Here is a 19,374-nt window from a genome sequence, read left to right on the forward strand (position 1 = left end):
TCCAATTCGCTACACATCCGCGTGCGTTCCTTTTGAACCGTGATGCTCGTTGTATCAAGCGAATCGCTGCCATGAAACACTCCTAATTAGCTTAATTAGTGCTTTCACATTGCCTTGAAATGCTAATGGAATTATGCTGGCGTTCATCTTTACGTTACGAGGCAAAAAACGCGGCGCGTGGAGTAGGGGAAAAAAGATAAAAAGATCGGTGGAGAAAGACAGAGACAGAGAGAGAGAGAGAGAGAGAGAGAGAGAGAGAGAGAGTGAGAAAGAGAGAAGGAGGGGAGAAAAGCGTAAACGGGGAGGGAATGGATGAAAGAGTGAAAGAGGAAAGAAACGGCGGGGAAAAAGGCCGCAAATTCTTTTCCAGGTCAAAGGGTTCCTTTCACGTCATCTGCCGTGTGCTCGAGAGCCGCTGAAAATAAAAACGATCTCGCGAAACGTCTTTTCCCTCTCGGCTCTTTCCAAGCTGGACAAGCGAGCCACGAACCCCGTTTCCACAGGGGGCACTTCATTTTTCCACTGCGATGGAAACATACCTCTGGCGGCTAACCCCTTGATTCCACGTTAATTCGACTCGCACATGATTCATGAGCCACGTATTACTGGTCTTCTAAATGAAATCATATAGCGAAAGTGGCGTAGAACACTGTGCGCCCGATGAAGCTACCCTCTAATTAGATGGTCAAAAGAAAGAAGCGTCGTAAAATTCGTGTAACAGGATCTCAGTGACTTGAGTGATTTGAGGACTTCAGGTGTTCAGTGACTTACCGATTTCCAAGTATTTCTGGTGCACTGGATCGTATTGATCCCACGTCAAGCTACGGAAACGGCTTTTCTCCCGGCTGGCGAGCAGAAGCGTATCGTTTCGACTGTGGTGATCGATCACGTTCGGGTTCCTGCAAGGAAAGCGTAAATCGTTGTTTAGATACGTACGTATGCACATGGAGACTTGTTCGAATAGCCCGATCGCAGTTCCACCGACTGCTGCTCAGTCGTATTTCACTCTGCTTTCTCTTCGTATTCGAAAGATATTCTCTACGTGTCCTATTACTATTCCTCACAATTCATTTACGTAAATTTCAAGTGATCTATTTGACAAATGGAATCTTACATAAATCTAGGATGTCTTCCAGCGGTGGAACGTTCAACCTTCGAAGTACCCGTTTCTTAATACAGCTACGCTATTTTCAGGATATGTCCATTTATTCGGCGCAAATGTCTTTTCTTTAAGCAATAATGATATACAGCGTTTTGTTTCATTTTTCCACGTCAGCTTATAGAAACGGACAGAGATCAAAATGTAACGTTTATATCGACGGCATTATTTAGATAATTAACTCGAAGCAACGTGTTTGTGACGATAGCAGTGAATAGATTGAATAGTATACTCTCTATCGATGTCTCTTTATCATACTAGCAAAGACAGATCGAAGCTTCCTAAGCTATATGGTTTGTCTCAAATAGCATGCTTGTCACGTTACGCGATGATGACCAAACTAATCGAAGCGCAGTCTCCGGTTGTCGATACTCGTTAACCTTTCCGGGAAATGAATTGCTTCGAAGGAGGCGCGTCCAATCCGCAAGCATCGACGAATTAACGCAACAAGTAGCGAATCGAAAGTGAATTAAGCCGCGAGCCGCGACGTGCGCTTTGTTCGCGCGTTTCCAGTCCGGCCACGGACAGGCTGGAAGAACACGGCCACGGAATTCAGAATGTGGTCGGCGATTCGCTTACCAGGATTCGGGACACGATCACGGCATAATTCACTATCGAGAACTTTGCTTGTCCGTGGTTCCGTGCATACAAGAGAGGGGTCGTTGTCCCGTACTGCGACATCGGTTCAATTACGTGGTTACTTTATCCTGTTTTCTGCAGGTAATACGCAATCAAGCCGTTGTTTACAGGAACAGTACACGCGCTTCTCCATCCTTTGACGACACTTGAATTTTTCATGGAAATCCGATCGAGAGACCTAAGGTCGACTAGATTTTTTCCTTTGATATACGTTAGTGGTTAGGGGTTTGTGAAATCAGAAACTATAAGAAATCATGTTGGATTGCGCGGTTTTGTTAAAACTAACTATAAAAGTGTTGCGATAGGATACTGAAAATATAAAAAGGGATATCGCAAGAACATTAAATTAAAAAATAATTACAAGATGATCGTAAAAAATGTTAGTTTGCAAGAGAAATTTTTATTCGGCAATGTCACACGGATGGCACTAAAGTGATTCGAAAGCTGAAAGCGACGTAGGTGCACGAAACAGATAGCTGCTCGTGTCTCGCGACCTTTTCTGCCTCTAGGGAGGCAGATCTCGGTGTCAACCGATGGAGAACAAACATGCTCTTTTTACGAGCGAGAAAACATGCGGCGAGAGCTTCAGTTTGCCAGCGAGAATTCGATTTTTTCCGACAAGACATATGAAAACCTCGCTTTAAGACAGCTTCCGAACACCGAAAACTCGGGAAAAATGGTAAACATTGAAAACGCTGTGTGAAAAACGATCCACAAAATTCACAAAGCTCTCAAATCGTTGGAAACAATACGACCGATAGGGAAAGCTGACTGGTCCCATCAACGATGAAAAATCATCCCCTTTTTCGTCGAACGTAATTTTTCAAAGAAAACCGTGCGGTTATCCGGTAACGAATAGCAGCGTTAGAAAAAAAAAAAAAAAAAAATTGGATCCCGCATCGAGGTGGTCGGACTTTTGGTGAAGCGGAATTTAATCGACGGAACCAATTGACCGAATTCTATGACGCGCTATGCCGCTTCAAAAAACCATCGATCCGAGTATTCCGCGGCGATAATGGGGAACTGTGGCTGCGTATTATTCGGCCGGACGATTCCGCGAGATTTATAGCTGGGCAGGGGATAAATGTTAAATTTCGTGACGCTTGATTTTGAAGCGGTTTGATGAATCGCGCTCCCAGGCGGCAAAATATTTTCCTGTTTGGCGTATAATCGCGGAAATTGGTCTCGTGGGTTCGCGTGCTAGCGCGAGAATTGCGTACAGAATGATCAGGAATGTAAAATATATCGGTCAAGAACTCTGTTCGAGTTGCCTCGGATGTTTCTGGACGCCGTTGGATCAGCCTCATCACTCGTAAAACATTTAGGAAAGACCCCAAAATATTAGGTAGTTCTTTGTTTGCAGACCTCATTTAGGATCACGGTGAATTTTAACGAATTTAAAGGAGAAAAAGTAAAGCTGGAGGACTGTAAAGGTCCCTCTGGATCTGGCAGAGAAAGAATCTCCCATCCGCTTTAATTCTGTAATTAAAGAGGTAAATGGTAATTCTCGGACGCCCCAATTGTGCTACTTGCGTTTAAAGCACCAAGTCCCTGACCCGTTTTCAGCTGAAGTATCTTGAACAGAAGTTCCAACAGGCCAATGTATAGTCACGAATTCGGATTTAGTGGATCAAGTGCTTAAAGAGGCGCGTATCGTGCTGGGATCGAGAAGGAGGTGCAGGCGTCATCGTATAAATTCCCTCGATGGTACAATGCTTATCAAAAAGGACCTTTCGATCACGAAGTTCCTCGTCGAACATAGTAATTAGAACAAACTGTCTATAGGTGCAACAGGAGACTTGTTTGAAGTAGATTGAGGCAATAAGGTAGAGAGGATCTGTCTATGTTCAGACAATAGTCAGATGAAAATTTCAACAGTCGTGTTGTTGTTTTCTAGCCGCAATTAAATTACCGTAAATTATCACGAAATGTGAATACAAAGCGCTACTTTACGCCTAAGCTCTTAGACGAATACAATGGAGGCATCCTCGAGTTTCAGAAGCTGTTCACGAATGCTCGAGTGAAATTGCGCTTATACTATATGTGTCCTTCCTTTCTGTTCACGACTTCGTAAGCATCCAGTGCAACAATCTGCGTGCAGTGTATCCGACACATAGAGACAGGCAAACGGATAACCGAATGAATAGATCACGTAATCGTGCGGGAGTAACGATTAAATGGAAATGCTGCACAATCCAAAAGCTGTGATCCAAATTCCGCGGTATGGTTGCATTTTCGCCAAAGAGATGTTCAACGTGATTTCCTGCTTCCCCCTTTCGTGATTTTACATGTCGCAATTGATCGATTCTATGCATCAAGGATCGATACTATGCGATGGTAAGACCCTACATTTCAATCTCTGCTTCAATGTATCGTGTCGAATCTCTGTGATCACTCCGATAGCGAATTCAAGCAGGTAAGACAGTGTGCAGCTGTTCCTTATTAGACAAACGCAACGTAGTCAGCTTCAAAGGTAATGAAGCAAAGTGGGAGTGTCTGTACGGTAGAGTAAATGTAAGATAGCATCGGTATAACGTAGGATGGGTTAGTGTATCGTCAGACAACGAGTATACCACACGATGCACGTATATAAGTACATTGTTCTTGTCGAAAGAAAAATGGCGCGAAAAAGAGTAACAGATTGAACCTAAGCTAAACAGTTACACGCGCGTTTCCACGTTTACCATTTATTACGGACTTTAGTCGAAAATATGTGTGACTTCGAAGTGCAAAAAGGTCCTTGAATTCTTTCGTCGACTATTTTTCAACGTATTCTGTCGCAGCAGTGTAACAAACTGAATGAGAATTCGAGGTAAGCACGGCACGTGGAAAGCTGTTCCCGTTTTCTTTTCCTCGTTTTCGTTCGCTGTTTAAAGCGCACTTTTATCCGTTTCAACCGAGCGGACGCTCGCCTCCTGACTACCGGCACAAACTTTTCGCACAGCCAGAACAAAAAAATGCTACTCCCCGAGACAAGAACTCTACCAGAAATGGCGGTTCAGTTATAACTTTGCGGTGAGTTAATGTAAACGTTAACGAAGTGCAGAACTTGCGATGAACAAAAAGTCGAAGTTCACGGATATACCGATAAGGGGAAATTTAAGATTTCAGCTTGAAGAATGGCAAGGTTGCGGCTTATAAAATAAAACCATGGATATCTATAAGTTTTTGTGCAAACATCGTTCTTTTCGCATGAAATAGATTAAGAAATTAGCAACTTCTCGATATGCTCAACGTTCACGCCTTTAATTATACTCTCTAGAAGATCTTTATTCTATTATTATTATTAATCTGAATATCATTGAATCGTTGTACAAAACGAAATCTGGCAAGTTCGGTAGCCGATTTGGCGATGATCCAAAGGATTCGAAGCTGTGATGGCTTCAAGATTGGCCCGGCGGTGAGTGAATAGGCAGCCGTAGGAAAGTTGGCAAGCGATTCCAGTCGGCCGACACCTCTCCTCCAGACTTTTTTCGTGTTGATTGTAACTTCCTAGGTGTGTAGCTGTCGGCTTGTTCCTCGTAAGCTGACGGGATTCGGTTAGACGTGACAAGCTTGTTTCAGCGTTCGCACTTCTTCAGCTTCGCGATCAAATTCACGCGAAGAGGCGTTAATGGAAGTCTAGATCGGATATTAAATGTGGTTTGTTCTAATTTAGTACAAATGAGATTTGATGACTTTACCAAGATGTTAGGGCACGATCCATGTGGAGATTTGTAAACAATTTTAAATCGGCTCCTACTAGGAAGGACAAAAATGACTTGCGATCGTCTGATCGTGCATTGATCTATTCCGTTTATCCTAAGTGCAAATTCTCTTTAGAATCGGTTTTGTGTTTACGTGAAATAGAAGGTTTATAGTCTTCTTTAATTTTATATTATACAAGGTAACCGATATCCAACGTCATTGTTTCAACGTTACTCATAATAATCAGCATTCATGATCATCGCTATCGGACTATCGTAAAAGCGCTTTTCATTTCCTCTAGAAGCAAATCGTTGATTCGCCACCGGGTGAATGAGCAAGCAAATCCAAGCACATTTAATCACAGATAAATTTCATCGTATGAACCGCTCTCTATTATCCACGAATTAATGACATCGAACGGACAAAGTTTCATTTCCCAAATGTACCGTACGGATCGTGACAGAATTCCAGGAAGCTTGTCTTTTCATCTACCGGAAGTGTGAAATGCCACGGGTACAGCAGCATCTCGTCCAACGAGCGAATTATTTTGATTAAAATTGCTTCGCGATTGATCGCACACCATCGGTTCCGGTAACGAACGATTTTCCACCGGTAATCCCAGTCCACTGTGCTGCGATTTCATTCAACGAGCCACTTCTTCTATTTCCTTTTTCAATCACTTCCGTTTTCCGCCAAGGTAGAAACTATTTGTTATTCAATGGCGCGAAGGAGGCAACGAATACGACTTGACAGTGGAAAAAATAGATCGATTGTCTGAAATTTTGTTGAAAGATCGCGGAGCAAGTAAAGCTGCGTGCACGAAGAAAAAATGTCGAAAGTCCGGCATTTCTCTCGCTGGAAAGCTATGCATTCTGTCGTAATTACAAGCACTAAATCAACGTTATAACTTGCTACGACGGTTTGCCTCCCCCTCAATTTCGCCTTCTCTTTCCCAGCGTGTCGTTAGCACATTCTTGGCCGCCGCACTGCAGAATTTCCTGCTGATACTGGCGAAAAAGCTTCATATTCGGGCTTAACACCCGCTTTACGATGCCACGAACATCGGATGGGGACAGTTCCATCCCTTCCTAGGCTAACCCGCTTCACGCATACATCTTGAAATTGTACCAGCCATTGCAAACGAAACATGCTGGAATATTCTTCTTTCGACCATTTTTCGATCTTCATTGTTCCATGGCGACCTCAGCGTTGTTAAAATTGCTGGTTTCGCAGAGTTTTGGAACGAACGATATCCTTCTCTATGGCTCAGGTTACTTCATTAATTCTTTGGTTTCTAACTCTTCTAAGTTTTTCCCGTTTTCTTTTATTTTATGGTTCTTTTCCTTCTGCGTACAACTTGATTTTTGCACAGAACAGAATCCCAGGCATATAATAAATGCTAATGATAATCTGTTCTACAGATCTTCCAAGTTTAGAGTCAAAACTGTCGTGTCACAAAGAAACTCTGGCCAAAGTTTGCGCTGATCTAAGAAGGTCCACTTTTCTTTATTAATCCCGCAAGGGAATTGAAGACACTTTCAAGGTTTTTAGTATATGGAATCCATGTTAATTAGACCTTCGCCAGATTAATGAAAACGCTAGACTTTGACACGGAGAAGAAGACTGTGACCCCTCCAGGTGGCTTTAACAACCCACCTTCATTTCTTTCTTCGTTTGCCAGGCTCACAATAATTATGGTAGTCGTACGATCGCGTTCCCAACTCTCTTCCCCACTCCCTGTCTTTCAACCTCGCTACGAAGGGTTGCTTCGTGGTCGTTGGAAGATAGGTGGTGGCGGGTCGAGTTTTAGTCCGGGAGAATATTAAAGTTTGCTCATTAACCGCTGATGCATTGCCCCCGTCCACCCCCACGGACAGCGACACGCTGCTCTAAGAAAGAGGGCCAACCCTTTTCTCGCGGCAACGGCGCCGCTTTACAAAACGAATGTTGGCCGACGTGTGCCGGCAATTTAATTAAACAGATATTGATTCTACGTCGGAGACCTGAATGAATATTTCTTTTACAAAAATAGTTTTAATAAATTGCCTGATAGGCGGTTGGAATTTAGTACATGAAAGTAGCGAAGTTATATTTATCTTGCTTTCTATCGAAGGTTATTCCTAAAAAAGAAGAAATGTTCTACGGATAAAATTACAGGAAACATCGCAATCGAACAATTTGCGGCACCGAGGAAATTAATTCAACAGCGAACGCGTAATACGAAATCAGTCGAGGAAACGCTAATGATTCCCAGGTGAAAAGGTAAAGGGCGGAATTCCAGAACGGACTGGTGTCGCTAATACGGTCGTCGCATCGTCAGTTTCATAACGCGAAACGTGGTCACAAAATCTGCTCGGTTTCCGTTTACGAAATGCGTTTAGAGAACGATAACGCAACAGCGGGCGGTGCGAAGCTCAATTACGCGCTACCTGGATCTGTGTGCTCCGTAAATTGCTATCAACGGTTCCGTGTACGCGGTAAAATTGTCTCGACCAGCTCTGCATCGTTCCGAAGAAAATGTCCCATAAAATTTGCATGTTTTTCTATAGTTGGATTCCGGAAACTCCGTTTAATTTAAAAGGTAACGCATCGTGGTACTTATAGTATTTTATAGCCTGTTAATGTTACAGCAATGATCGCACTTGCGCGCTTGCTAGGGTTAATAATGGAATTCACGCGTCGCTGAACAACCGGACCCGCTGATTTATTATTGAATTAACCCATTCATTTGCGCGCTATCGATGTGGAATTCCCGCCTACTGTTGTGCCGGTACGCGTGAAATTTCAAACTTTGCAGAAGCGTTTAGCAATCTTGCGACATCTACGAACAGAAAAACGTCGGCGATAGTAATCGAACGATGCGCTCAATGGACATCGAAATAATATCGTGCCCATTAACTATGGAGCTTTTGCAGTTCTGAATCGTACACTCACAAGCCGATAGAACGCGGAATTAATCGAATTCCGGTTGCTATTGAACGTCGCTGAAACGATACGCGTAAAATTGCTCGGTAAATTTAGAGAATGATATTCGGACATGGGTTGTCGTGATTGAGTTAATTAAATTTCTATAAAACTTTAAATTTTTCTGTTTTTTAAGTACCTATTACATTTCATTTCGTATATATGCGCCAAGGTTTTCACGATATCGGATGGTTGCAAGGGTTTTGCGATATCCGTAGCAATCAGTGACTGTTACGATTCTTAACGAAAAGCCTTGTTAACTAGGTATACAGCGTAATTACCCCTTTGTCACGCGCATGTAAACCTTGAAGGGGTAGCTATTGGCTAGTCATCGTTAAATGTTTCGCTTCGCGTAATTAGTAACATTTAGATTCGAGCAAAGTTGCCGATAGCACGGCACCGGTAAAACTTTGTTGTCTCTTATTGGAGCGTTATTTGCAATTTAAACGACACAGCTAATGGACGTGGAGCACGTAATAAGTCGCGTGTTACGATCGAGCCATCTGGCGTGTGTCGTGCCAGCGGTGCCGAATTCGTTGCACGAAATCACGTGCTCGTTCTCACAATGTTCGGTCAATTGTCAATTAACTTACGATATAATGGCATCTGATGTTGGCGGTAGATCGAATTTAAAATTATACGGCTGCGAAAGAAAGTACCTAAAAGATCGTTCTATCCATTTTCTCAATATATCTGTTATGTTTCTTATCCAAACGATCTCCGTACTTCTAGAAATATTAAAAAAAATTCTTTTCGATTTTTGACATTTTACATTATTGGTAGCAAATTCATGACATATTGCCCGCGCTGCAAGGAATTTCTTTATCCACCGGAATTATCGAGATCTCGTCGTTCCCTTCCTTTTTCTACGAGCCGATCTCAGCTTCTCTTCGTCGCTCGCGCGGTAACCTCGTAGCATCTATTGATTCGCTTTCTCTGTACCGCCCTGTGCCACCCCTCGATCCATCCATCCATTATGCATACCGCAAGAGAGGAAGACCCATCTAACCGCCGACTTACCTGTTGCAAGCTACGGCAGAGAGGGGTTTGCGGAATTCCCAAAGAACATTTGGTGCTCCGTGTAAAGGACTCAGGCACAGCTGCGAAGAAATTATGCTCTCCGATGCTCGCGATTGAAGATTTAACCGGATAGTTTATGCAATCTGACTGAACTTTTCAGTCCGGTAAATTGGCTCTAGTTGAATATTTCGTAGCAAGTCACGAGTAAATCATTACGCGTAATAGCCTTTTGATATATTCTTCGATTCTATGCTTCATCGTCCACATTTTTCTCATCCTGTATTTTTTACACGATTACTAACACAGCATTGCATTAACCAACAATTCCGTGGCTTCAGACTGTAATCCTATATTCTTTCTTAAGTTTGTATGCTTATTTCCTTTCCTCGATGAAGTTCCTTCCTCTTGTTAAAATCTCTGCGCTTTTCCGCCACTTTTTTCGTCACGTTTCGTCTCTTCTTCACATTCCTCTGCTAGTATCTGTTTTGCTCTAGCTAGTTTTACTTTACGATGCTCCTTCCGGAGAGTCAAGAAAATGATATAAACTGATGTGGAAAACTTTTCTGGAAACTGGTATCACCGCTGAGTATTCCACGCTTCCAAGTTTCGCCAATAATCTTCTCTCTAGTCGCGACTCTTTGCTAGATTGAGGTAGTATCAGTACTTACAGTATATCTTATAAAAATCTTGTAAACCAGATTTGTCGGGTTTACAACCGAGGAAAGGCAAGAGAATAATTTTGCAACTACTATTTAGCAACTATTACTTCTGTAATGTACTTCCTCGTATTTTTCACAAATTGCCTCGCAACAAAATCTAAACTCGTCAATTTCCACCATATTGCCTCCTAAATCATCAAACTGTGATAATTTCGTGGCAATTTGCTTTTCGTCTCGGTGAGAATCGCGCATGACCAGCTGGCACGGCATTAACGACCGGCCAGCGGCGAGTCCATGGTAAATAGACGTATAGGATACGGTGCCTGTAAACAATAATTTAGCATAATCGCGCGGACTAAACGTTACGGCGGCCCAATAACCGCGAACGTGGCAATCGCAAACAGTGTCGCGGCACTGGCGTACTTTACTCTCGTAATCCGCTGGCAAACACAGTATAATACAGACATACGTGACAACGACCCCTCGAAACTGTCCTTAATGCCCTTCGCCCTGTGCTTCCGAGGAAAGCGTAGGGTGAGACCTGTATTAAAGCTTTCGATCTTCCTGACCTTCGAAGAATGGAGATTATTCTTCTGGTTTCACGGTGCAATTACGTGTAGAATCGATCGTAATAGAATCCGTGGGGGTTGATTTTTCAAAGGCGAAATTGGTAGTTCTCGACGAGGGCGGTTTCCGTGGTAATAAAAGAAAATTATGCTTTTACTCCGACACATGGTTTCTGTTGGCTTTCTTCCGTCGCTTGGTTTTCTTTCTTCCTTTCTTCTATTCTCACGTCTTCACTCTCTTCGGTCCCTTCTTTTCTATTTTCTCTTCCACTTTTTCCTGTATATGGAAACCAGAGCAGCAACAACATGGACATCGAGTAGACATACTGCAACTATTCTTCGTTGACAAGCTTCGTTGACGACAGACATCTCATAACAGAGTATCTGCAGAGTGTTGTATCTGAATATTTCTTCATTCTTAGTATTCATCATCGAGCAACGTATTCTTCTCGTTTTATTGAACAATTACTTTTAGTCAACACGCAAAGTAATCGTCGTTAATGTATCAGCTGTGTTTAAACATCGTAAATCCAGTGATAGGTGTTAGAATCAATGTCGTTGTCCATTAAAGCTGGACCATGCAATAAATAACACGGAGGAGCGCACTTAAAACTTTGCAATCGCATTAGCACGTTACGGGACAAGGTTAATTTCATCGGTCATCCCTACCCTCAACCCATTCCCACCCCATCCCTGCCGTGAGCAATTATAGCCCCTTTGATATCTCTAGATAATAGCTTATTATACGGTAACGTTGTTCGGCCGCGTGCACGGGCTCACAAATTTCAAATACCTACGATATCGATTTCGTATTTATTATCGCTCTACTGGTAACGTAGTTTATCATAATTTACGGCAAATAGGGCCGACCCCATGCCATCACACGTCGTAATTCAGCCCTGACTGACGCTAACTCCGTGGGATTATCCCTTCTGCCCACCTGGATTCACCTCGTCACGCTGGCCTTCCTGGACCATGCTGGTTTAGTCGGCATTTTTTTCTTCTCCCTCGACATCCTCTATTCCGTGTAATTGACAGAGATGATGGATTCCTCATACTATCGTTGATCCTTTGTTACTTGTGACAACTTGTTCACGGATGATCTTATGTCGTTGAATCTCTCTTTCCTACTTCCTTACAAGTGACAGCTTTGCTCCTCGATAACTTCGACCAATGTCTCGTCGAAACTTCCGTCCTATCAAACACAGTCGAGTTTTATAAATCGCCCGAGAAACTACGAATTCCTGATAGAGGCTCGACGAACGAAGCATATCGTATCCAGTAAATAAAATTCAGTTTACCAGCTATCTCTGTTATCGTATGGCAATTTGTATCTCCCCTCTGTAGATTAGAGAAGAATTCGCGCAAGATTTTCGCACCAGCTCGGTGACGGTTACAGACACTGGTTTTATCACTGTACGTATGGTAATGGAGGGACGAGGGGATGAGAGGGAATGAAAGTTTCTTGCCAATAATGGAAATGGAGAGCGCATTCAAATAGAGATTGCACCGTGTGGTAGATTGCTGGGACGTGGTACAAAGCTCGGCCAGACGACGTGGATGCTCTTCTCTTCGTCCAGAGACTTTTTCTCCTCTCAAAGAGAAAGAGCCGGGTCCCAGAATAAGGCTTTTGTCAAGGTTATGTCTCGAAACTCGTTCGAGCAAATTTCTCGCTCAGGGACGATGTCTCTCTTGTGCATGTTTCCCCGTCTTATTTTTCTTCTTCTTTTCGTTCCCGTTCTCTGTGCTTTTTCTTCTTCACAGAGGAGACAAAGTTCCTCCGGAAATAGTATCGATAATGTTTGGAGTGCATCTCAATGTCATTGTAAAAACAAGGTTAGATAAGGACAGTTTCGTAGCGAAGATTACGATGGAACTATTATAATTAATTCGAATAAAGAGGTTTTCCTTTAAAAAATGCCGCATACGTTCTTTATCGTTTGACCTGCGCGAAAAACGCGGAACGACGTCGAGCAGGAACGTTTCTTCCAGTCGATTCGACGCAAAATTACATTTTTTCTAGGAAGCTCGTCTTCGTTAATCGAAACTCCCAGTCACTCGGCTTGGTGAGAAATATACGCGAAAGAGAAAGAGACTGATGGTAATTCCTCGCGTGTCGTCCGGAGAAATCGGACGCTGAACTCGATCGTACGATGGGCGATAAAGTTAGCTAAGGTTACACGTGACTGATCCTTGAATCGACAGTTTACTGGTTTCCCTTTAGTTTTTCCCTCCAACCGCCCTCCTACTTTTCTCTTTCTCCTTTCCTTTATCCTTCTTAAAAAAGAATGAAAAGGAGGACAGAGTCGAGGAAACCGGAAACTGGACGAAGCATCGGCTTAAATCGTTTCCAGAGCAAGTAGTAACAGGCCGCGTACGTCGAACACAAGGAACGACTTTCTCGAAGTGGAAAGTCATAGGGTTGCGAAACTCCTCCATTTGCCTGGGAGTCATAGACGGAGAGAGAAGAAAGGGACGAGATCGAGGTTGGGAAGGTGGATCGAGCAAGAATCATGGATTGAAATTTACTCGGAAAGTTTGCCACCGAGGCGCTCCTTGCTTCCGAGCAAAAACCGGAACGGAAGTAAATATGTCACGCTCGATTCGCGCTCGAGTAGCTGGCCAAGAGGGGGCTGTCTAGAGTTCCATTTTTTTCTTCTACGCTAGTTCTTTGCCTTCTTTTTTCCAAGAAGAATGCACGAGTACCCCCTGTGTATTCTGTCTTGAAAATCGAGTCACTGTGGAGAATAGTACCATGGGAAGTCCACTTTTCTCGTTCTTGTTTGCCTCGTCGAGTGTTTAGTCCACAATGCAACCAGGGTCGACGGAAGGATATTATCGCGCAATAATGATTTTAAACGATATCGCGACGGTAACTTTAATTTACGCTGTTGAACATTGTTGGAAACATTTTTTCCAACCGCACGGTACACGTTGCGCCATAATTTGCTCGTTCTCGATCGGGATTAAACGATATCTACGATAGTACAGCGATCTACTAAATAAAACAAAATGCATCGTGGTTGCGATAAAAAGCAATTTCAAAAGCGAATCCGCGCGGTTCATCCCGGCATGTGCATGAAAGATAGCCGGATTGCCGGAAATCGAAATTTCGTTATCTCTTTGTTCGCAAACCGCTGTCCTGGATAACTCCATTCGGTCTAGTCCGTTTAAATGCTAATTTTATTTAGATATTACACAAACAACCAGGCCTCTGATGTGTTTATATTTGTGCTCGTTTAGTTCATGATTGACGATAAGAGTAAGAATCATACTCGCTTTCTAATAGGTAATACGAGTAATTTTCGTACGATTTTATCAGAAACGATCTTATTTTTGTGATACTGAATAGCGCCTTTCATGAAAATCAAGCAATATTCTCAGAATTTTTCATCTTTTCCAGTAGATATAAGATAGTGGATGAAGTCTTTATCCTAATTGCATTTTATCTTTAATTTTTAGTTTTCATACCAATAGCGAATTACTTATCCATCGTTTGAAACGATGCAATATGTAAAAAAAAAAAAAGAGGATTTGATTGAAAAATGACTTTTATAGGCTAAATCAATCTTGTCGCGGAAAAGTAAGTTCAGAAATCAGTTTGCGCTTGGCTCGGAAGAGGTCGATTTTTCGTGTGAAAGTCGTGCATAATCCGACACTCTGGCCCTATAAGCGACGAAACGTCGACTATTTTCTGCTCGTTAATTAAACGAACGATCAAAAAGTAGTGGATGGAACGAGTGGATGCTCGTTTCCAAGCCGAATTAGCAATCACTGCGTGCTGATTGCGAGTCGAATCAAATCTGGTTCGAAGCGGAATTCGGACGCGTGCCCTTTCACCCGCGGCCAGGTGATTTTAATTGCTCCCCAGCGGGAAAAGCGAGGAAGAGGAGAGTAAAAAAGCAGAGAATCCAGATCATGGGATTTAACGATCCGAAATGTACCTTTTAGGAGACGTACTTTGTTCTGGCACGCACTCATCCTCGTTCGAAACAGTCACGCGATTAGTTCGTATTATTTTAGTACTGTTCACTTTACGATTTTCTGACAGCTTATTCATTTACCAAACGAATACGGAAAGCTAAAAAATTGGTACTACTGAAATTTGATATAAAATATCTTTGTTGAATAAAAAGCGAATATAATATTTTTTCCGCAACTAGAATAGAAAAGAAATACGTGTAAACGCGCTATTGACCGTTTGAGTTCAATATTTTGGCTATATCTTTGCCTCCGTAAAAGCTTTAATCGATCTTTTATATCCAATGAAAATCGCGCCGTTTTCATCGCGATAAATCGATCGTTTATTTTGGGCGGGCCGCGACGGTGCGCAAAAATTACGAGCCGTCGATAGGATTATTCGGGAACACGAATTCGATGGGACACAAAATATCAGACGTAAGGTTTAGCCCGGTTGAATTCAATGTATCGTGTTATCCGTTAATCGGGCTTTAGCCCGTGTCAGCTGCATTTTATGTTTTACAGGGGCGAAAAACGGAAACAGATAGAAAAGAATCCGTCTTCTATATCAAGTCTTCGTCGTTTCCTTCGAAAAGCAATTTCTATCGAATCTTCTGTGGATATCTTAGAAATCTATCACTCGGAAAATCTTTCCTTCGCTTCCAACAAGCAAAATGCACATTCCAAATTTCTTCGAATAGAAAGATCTCGGAATCCCATTAAATTCTCGAAATCCATCACCAAGTATTTCCAGATTCGTCCAGGCGCAGCGTAGATAATCGCGAATGAGGAAAAAGATATTCTTTCGCTGCGTAAAACATTCCGCTCATCGATATTCCATTTGCGATGTTCGACGTCACGTTCGACCACGCAGATGGTCTATGAGAGAAGGATCAGCTACGTTGGCACGATCGTGTCGCACACCGGAAACAGCACATTTGGTCGAACACTCCTTTACGAGGAAGTCATCCAATTTTCCTATAATCCTCGGCAGCTTCTTCCCTGGAGACTGGTCCGCGGCCTGGTACACAGGTTGAAAACGAAACTCTCCGTCCTTATCGTTTCTCCTTCTCCGGAATCCCCAAGATCCGGTAATAATACATGAACACAGAACATCAGTCGCGGTGAACGAATTGAAATTTTCATCATCCGCTCTCCATCTGTATTCTTGATGTGGTTTTAATGTAAAATACCCATCTCGAGTCGCTTTCAGTAGACAATAGACTCTTTTCGTCGATTGCGATACAGCCTTTGAAATATTCGTACGGAAGATGGAAGGTTTCTGTTAAGGGTCGTATAATACTTGATCATATTGTATCAAAGGCTACCTCGGATTTGATAACTGACTTATCTGGATATTAGGTTTAACAAGGGATCGTTGAAGCTTTCGGACAGAAGTTTCCACGTTTCCAGAGGAGATGTTTCTTTAGAATCTGATAAAGCGAACATCTGTAACGCAAGTTTCCGCTGATCAATTTCAGTGATATTAATTTCGTGAAATAGTAAGAGAGCGAAATAATGTTCTATTTGCCTTAGGGGTAGAGTAGTAGATAATCTGTATTATTCCAAGCCAGACTCGATTTGTTTCGTAGTTCCACGCGAATTTCCACAGATTTCCCCTGTACGTCATCTAAGCGAGTTCCTTTAAAACGAAAAACCAGCCGACCGCGGAAAATATCGACCGTCGGATGAAAGATAGCCACGCGAGAGTACAGAATCTACGAATTCACTCCCCGTCGTGCAATACTCGGGGAAAATCGCCCCTATTTCACTTGTACCGCGCTTTGTCGATCGTTAGAGGCACGATCATAGATCGCTACCACCGCAAACGAAAATCGTATTACCGCGTATCAATTCACGACATTACTGCCTGGCCACGGGTGTGCTTGTACACGCGCACAGACGAAAAAGGTGTCTATGTGCTTCGGGGATGTATCGACAAAGTGAAATTTACGTCCCCCGAAGCGAGAGCCGCACTGAAATATTATCGGTTTGCTTCGAGCTCGCGTTTGCATATTCATGCGTGGTTGGTCGACAAGGAGGGAAAAAACTATAACGTGGCAAAGGGGAAAAAAGAGAGAGGAAATGATAGAAACGAAAACAGAGAAACTGTAGAACGAGAAAAGGCGTGATAAAGAGACAAAAGAGGATACGGAAGAACTTGACGGGCTACAGAAAAATATAGAAAAACGGAGTCTCAGAAGACCTTGCAGAGAAGCATATAGCGGTAGAAACCGAAATAGAGAAACATAGCGGGCAAGAATGTGAAAGCGGTGATTTCAGAGAGAAGAGTAAACAAGAATTTAGTGAAATGAAGAAAAATACAGAGAAGAGAAACACGAGGAAGAGTGGCAAGAGCAACGAGATACAGGCAGAATTACACGAGGTCCCGGACAGAAAAATAGAGATAGGACAATGGTTGACATGTAAATAGAAAAAATGCGGTAGAAGAGCGAGTGTAAAGAGAAGAAAAGATATGGAAGGAGCTGAATTTTCGCACGTGTCGTCAATGACTTGCCACTTTCCACAGACAAATCCACTCTTTTCATTCTTTCGGTTTATTTAGAGATGTAGCCATATATATACGCTGTGGTAAAGCGCTGAATCATCGTTGCCGAAAAATGTCATTGTCCCCTGCGTAGAAACGTCTACGTGATGCATTAACAGGGTTAAAAAGAATATTTCTACGCGAGAATATTTATACCAAATGGGACGGCGAAAAATGGCGCGCGTTAGAAGAACATCAGTCACTCGTGTGAACAGTGAATCAGACGATTGGAAAAATGGCTCATTTTTTTTTCCTTTGTAGCCACATTATGAGTTTATTCATGCATAGTACTGTTGAAGAAAAATGTCAGCAAGGAATGCGAGATATTTCAGCAAAGTCTGTGTTCTTCATGGAAGATGTTTGAGGGTACAATAGTTCTACCCTGTATTATATTTTCTTAACAGCGAACATACGTGGTACTTTCATTAGATGAGCAAGACTTTGTGGAATTCGTATAAAACAATGCGGAAATTTGATATGTAAAAGATGCAAGAGAGAGGCGATTTTGATGAAAAGGGAAGGCAAAGTACCAACAATTTAACAAAGCAACACTATTGCTCTTTCGACCGTGATTAATTATATAGAAAATTTAGAATGCTAGTAATTTAACAAGTAATTTGAAGTTTTGTTACGTGTTTCTTCCAAGAAGAAATTTCACAGTTTTGTTAAAATTTGATTGTTGCTGACTGTGAAACAAAAAATGTTTCCAGACATCTGTGTCACGTTGGGAAACCTGCAACATTGTAGTGGCCAGAGTATCACGTAGGATTCCCATGTACGTGGCTGTATCTAAACTCGTAATCGAAATTACTTCTTGTTATTGTACGTCTTCTTGCCGCAGAGAACGTGCTGACGAGCATGCACCGGTTATGCGATTAATTGTTATTCGATACTTATGTCCAATAAATTTCGAACAGTTTTCGAACATTTATGGCATTTCTCTAATTTTACGATTGCCTTCGTTGCACGTAACGAGTTTCGATGTAGCTAACGTAAGAATCCTGACAATGAAGAATTCAGAGAGATGGAAATGAACGTTGAAATGAAATGATTTAATTAATAATTGTCGGAATGCTGGAATGGTAGGTAAAAAGTTTTAAATCGTTATTAACGTTTCTTTGGATCACGAGGACTTCTTTGAACTAGCGACGAAAAATCGAGGTGGTACTCGTGAAAAGAATGGTTTGGTAGAAAATTGACACAGTTCCCTGCGACGAATGTAAAATACAAAAGAAAGGATATTAACGCGGACTCATTAAGCGGAAGCACTCGGAAGGAAGGCAGCTTCCTGTTTAATGTTTTAATCGTAACCTTAAAGCTCACGAAGAGCAGACTTTAGAAGTCGGTCACCGTCATAAAAAATTACTATTCATTTTTTAAAAGCTCCGGTTGATCAGGAAGTACCAACAGGCTTTAATTAACGGAAACCGCACCACGAAAAATATTGGCCCTGTTTCGAATCGAGATAGACTGACGAAAGCGTGATTCAATTTCGTAAAATACAACCTGGTCAACTATAACGAATCGAATATTTAAAAACTCGGTGGAATGAAATCAATCGAACTGAAATCAATGGTGTCCGATGGTGCAAACCGCAAAACCGGTAGCAAAAATAACAATAATTATAGCCGCGTGAACGTTTCGAAGCGGAAGAAAACAGGGAAAAAGATTCAGTCGGCGTAAACGTGTGTTCGATGTCCAGGTAAATTCTCAATTACACTCATAAATGTTTCATTGGGACCTTTTTGAATATGTAAGCGTGTCCGTATCGTAGTTTTGCTCTGCTGTTATCGATTTGTATCTGTTGATCTTGTATCAATTTCGCACCGGATAAAGATGCGGTAATAAAAATATAATTCATTCGTAAAACACGATCGTGGGAACTCGGCGATATAACACCACGGGAAATACAATTTTTTTCATTCGTAAATTTAAATTCCATACTTTCATTTTTCCACGAGATAAACCTATATTTCAGCTTTTGGAAAACAGAAAAAAAGCATTGGGTTTTTCCAATTTTGCACAAATCTTTGTAAACCACTGGCATATATCAAAGAACCACTTTAAAATCCCTTGTATTTAATTTCGCGATTGAAAAATGCCTTGAATCTCGATGCGCTAGCCGCTGGTATGAAGAGTGAATTGCGCCCTCCGCGTTCGCTGTTCTTCGTT

The 19,374-nt window shown here is 42.1% G+C and overlaps 1 protein-coding gene across 2 annotated transcripts in view; it reads right to left on the minus strand.

The window, feature by feature from the left end:
• Positions 1–19,374, minus strand: part of LOC132906198 (neuroligin-4, X-linked) — a 263,676-nt gene that overhangs the window by 45,848 nt on the left and 198,454 nt on the right. For both annotated transcript variants that reach the window (XM_060958161.1, XM_060958162.1), the window contains exon 10: positions 772–899. In XM_060958161.1, coding sequence (XP_060814144.1) covers positions 772–899 — 128 coding nt within the window. The remainder of the gene's footprint in view (positions 1–771; positions 900–19,374) is intronic.

This window comes from Bombus pascuorum, chromosome 4, assembly GCF_905332965.1.
Source record: "Bombus pascuorum chromosome 4, iyBomPasc1.1, whole genome shotgun sequence".
Lineage (NCBI taxonomy): Eukaryota > Metazoa > Arthropoda > Insecta > Hymenoptera > Apidae > Bombus > Bombus pascuorum.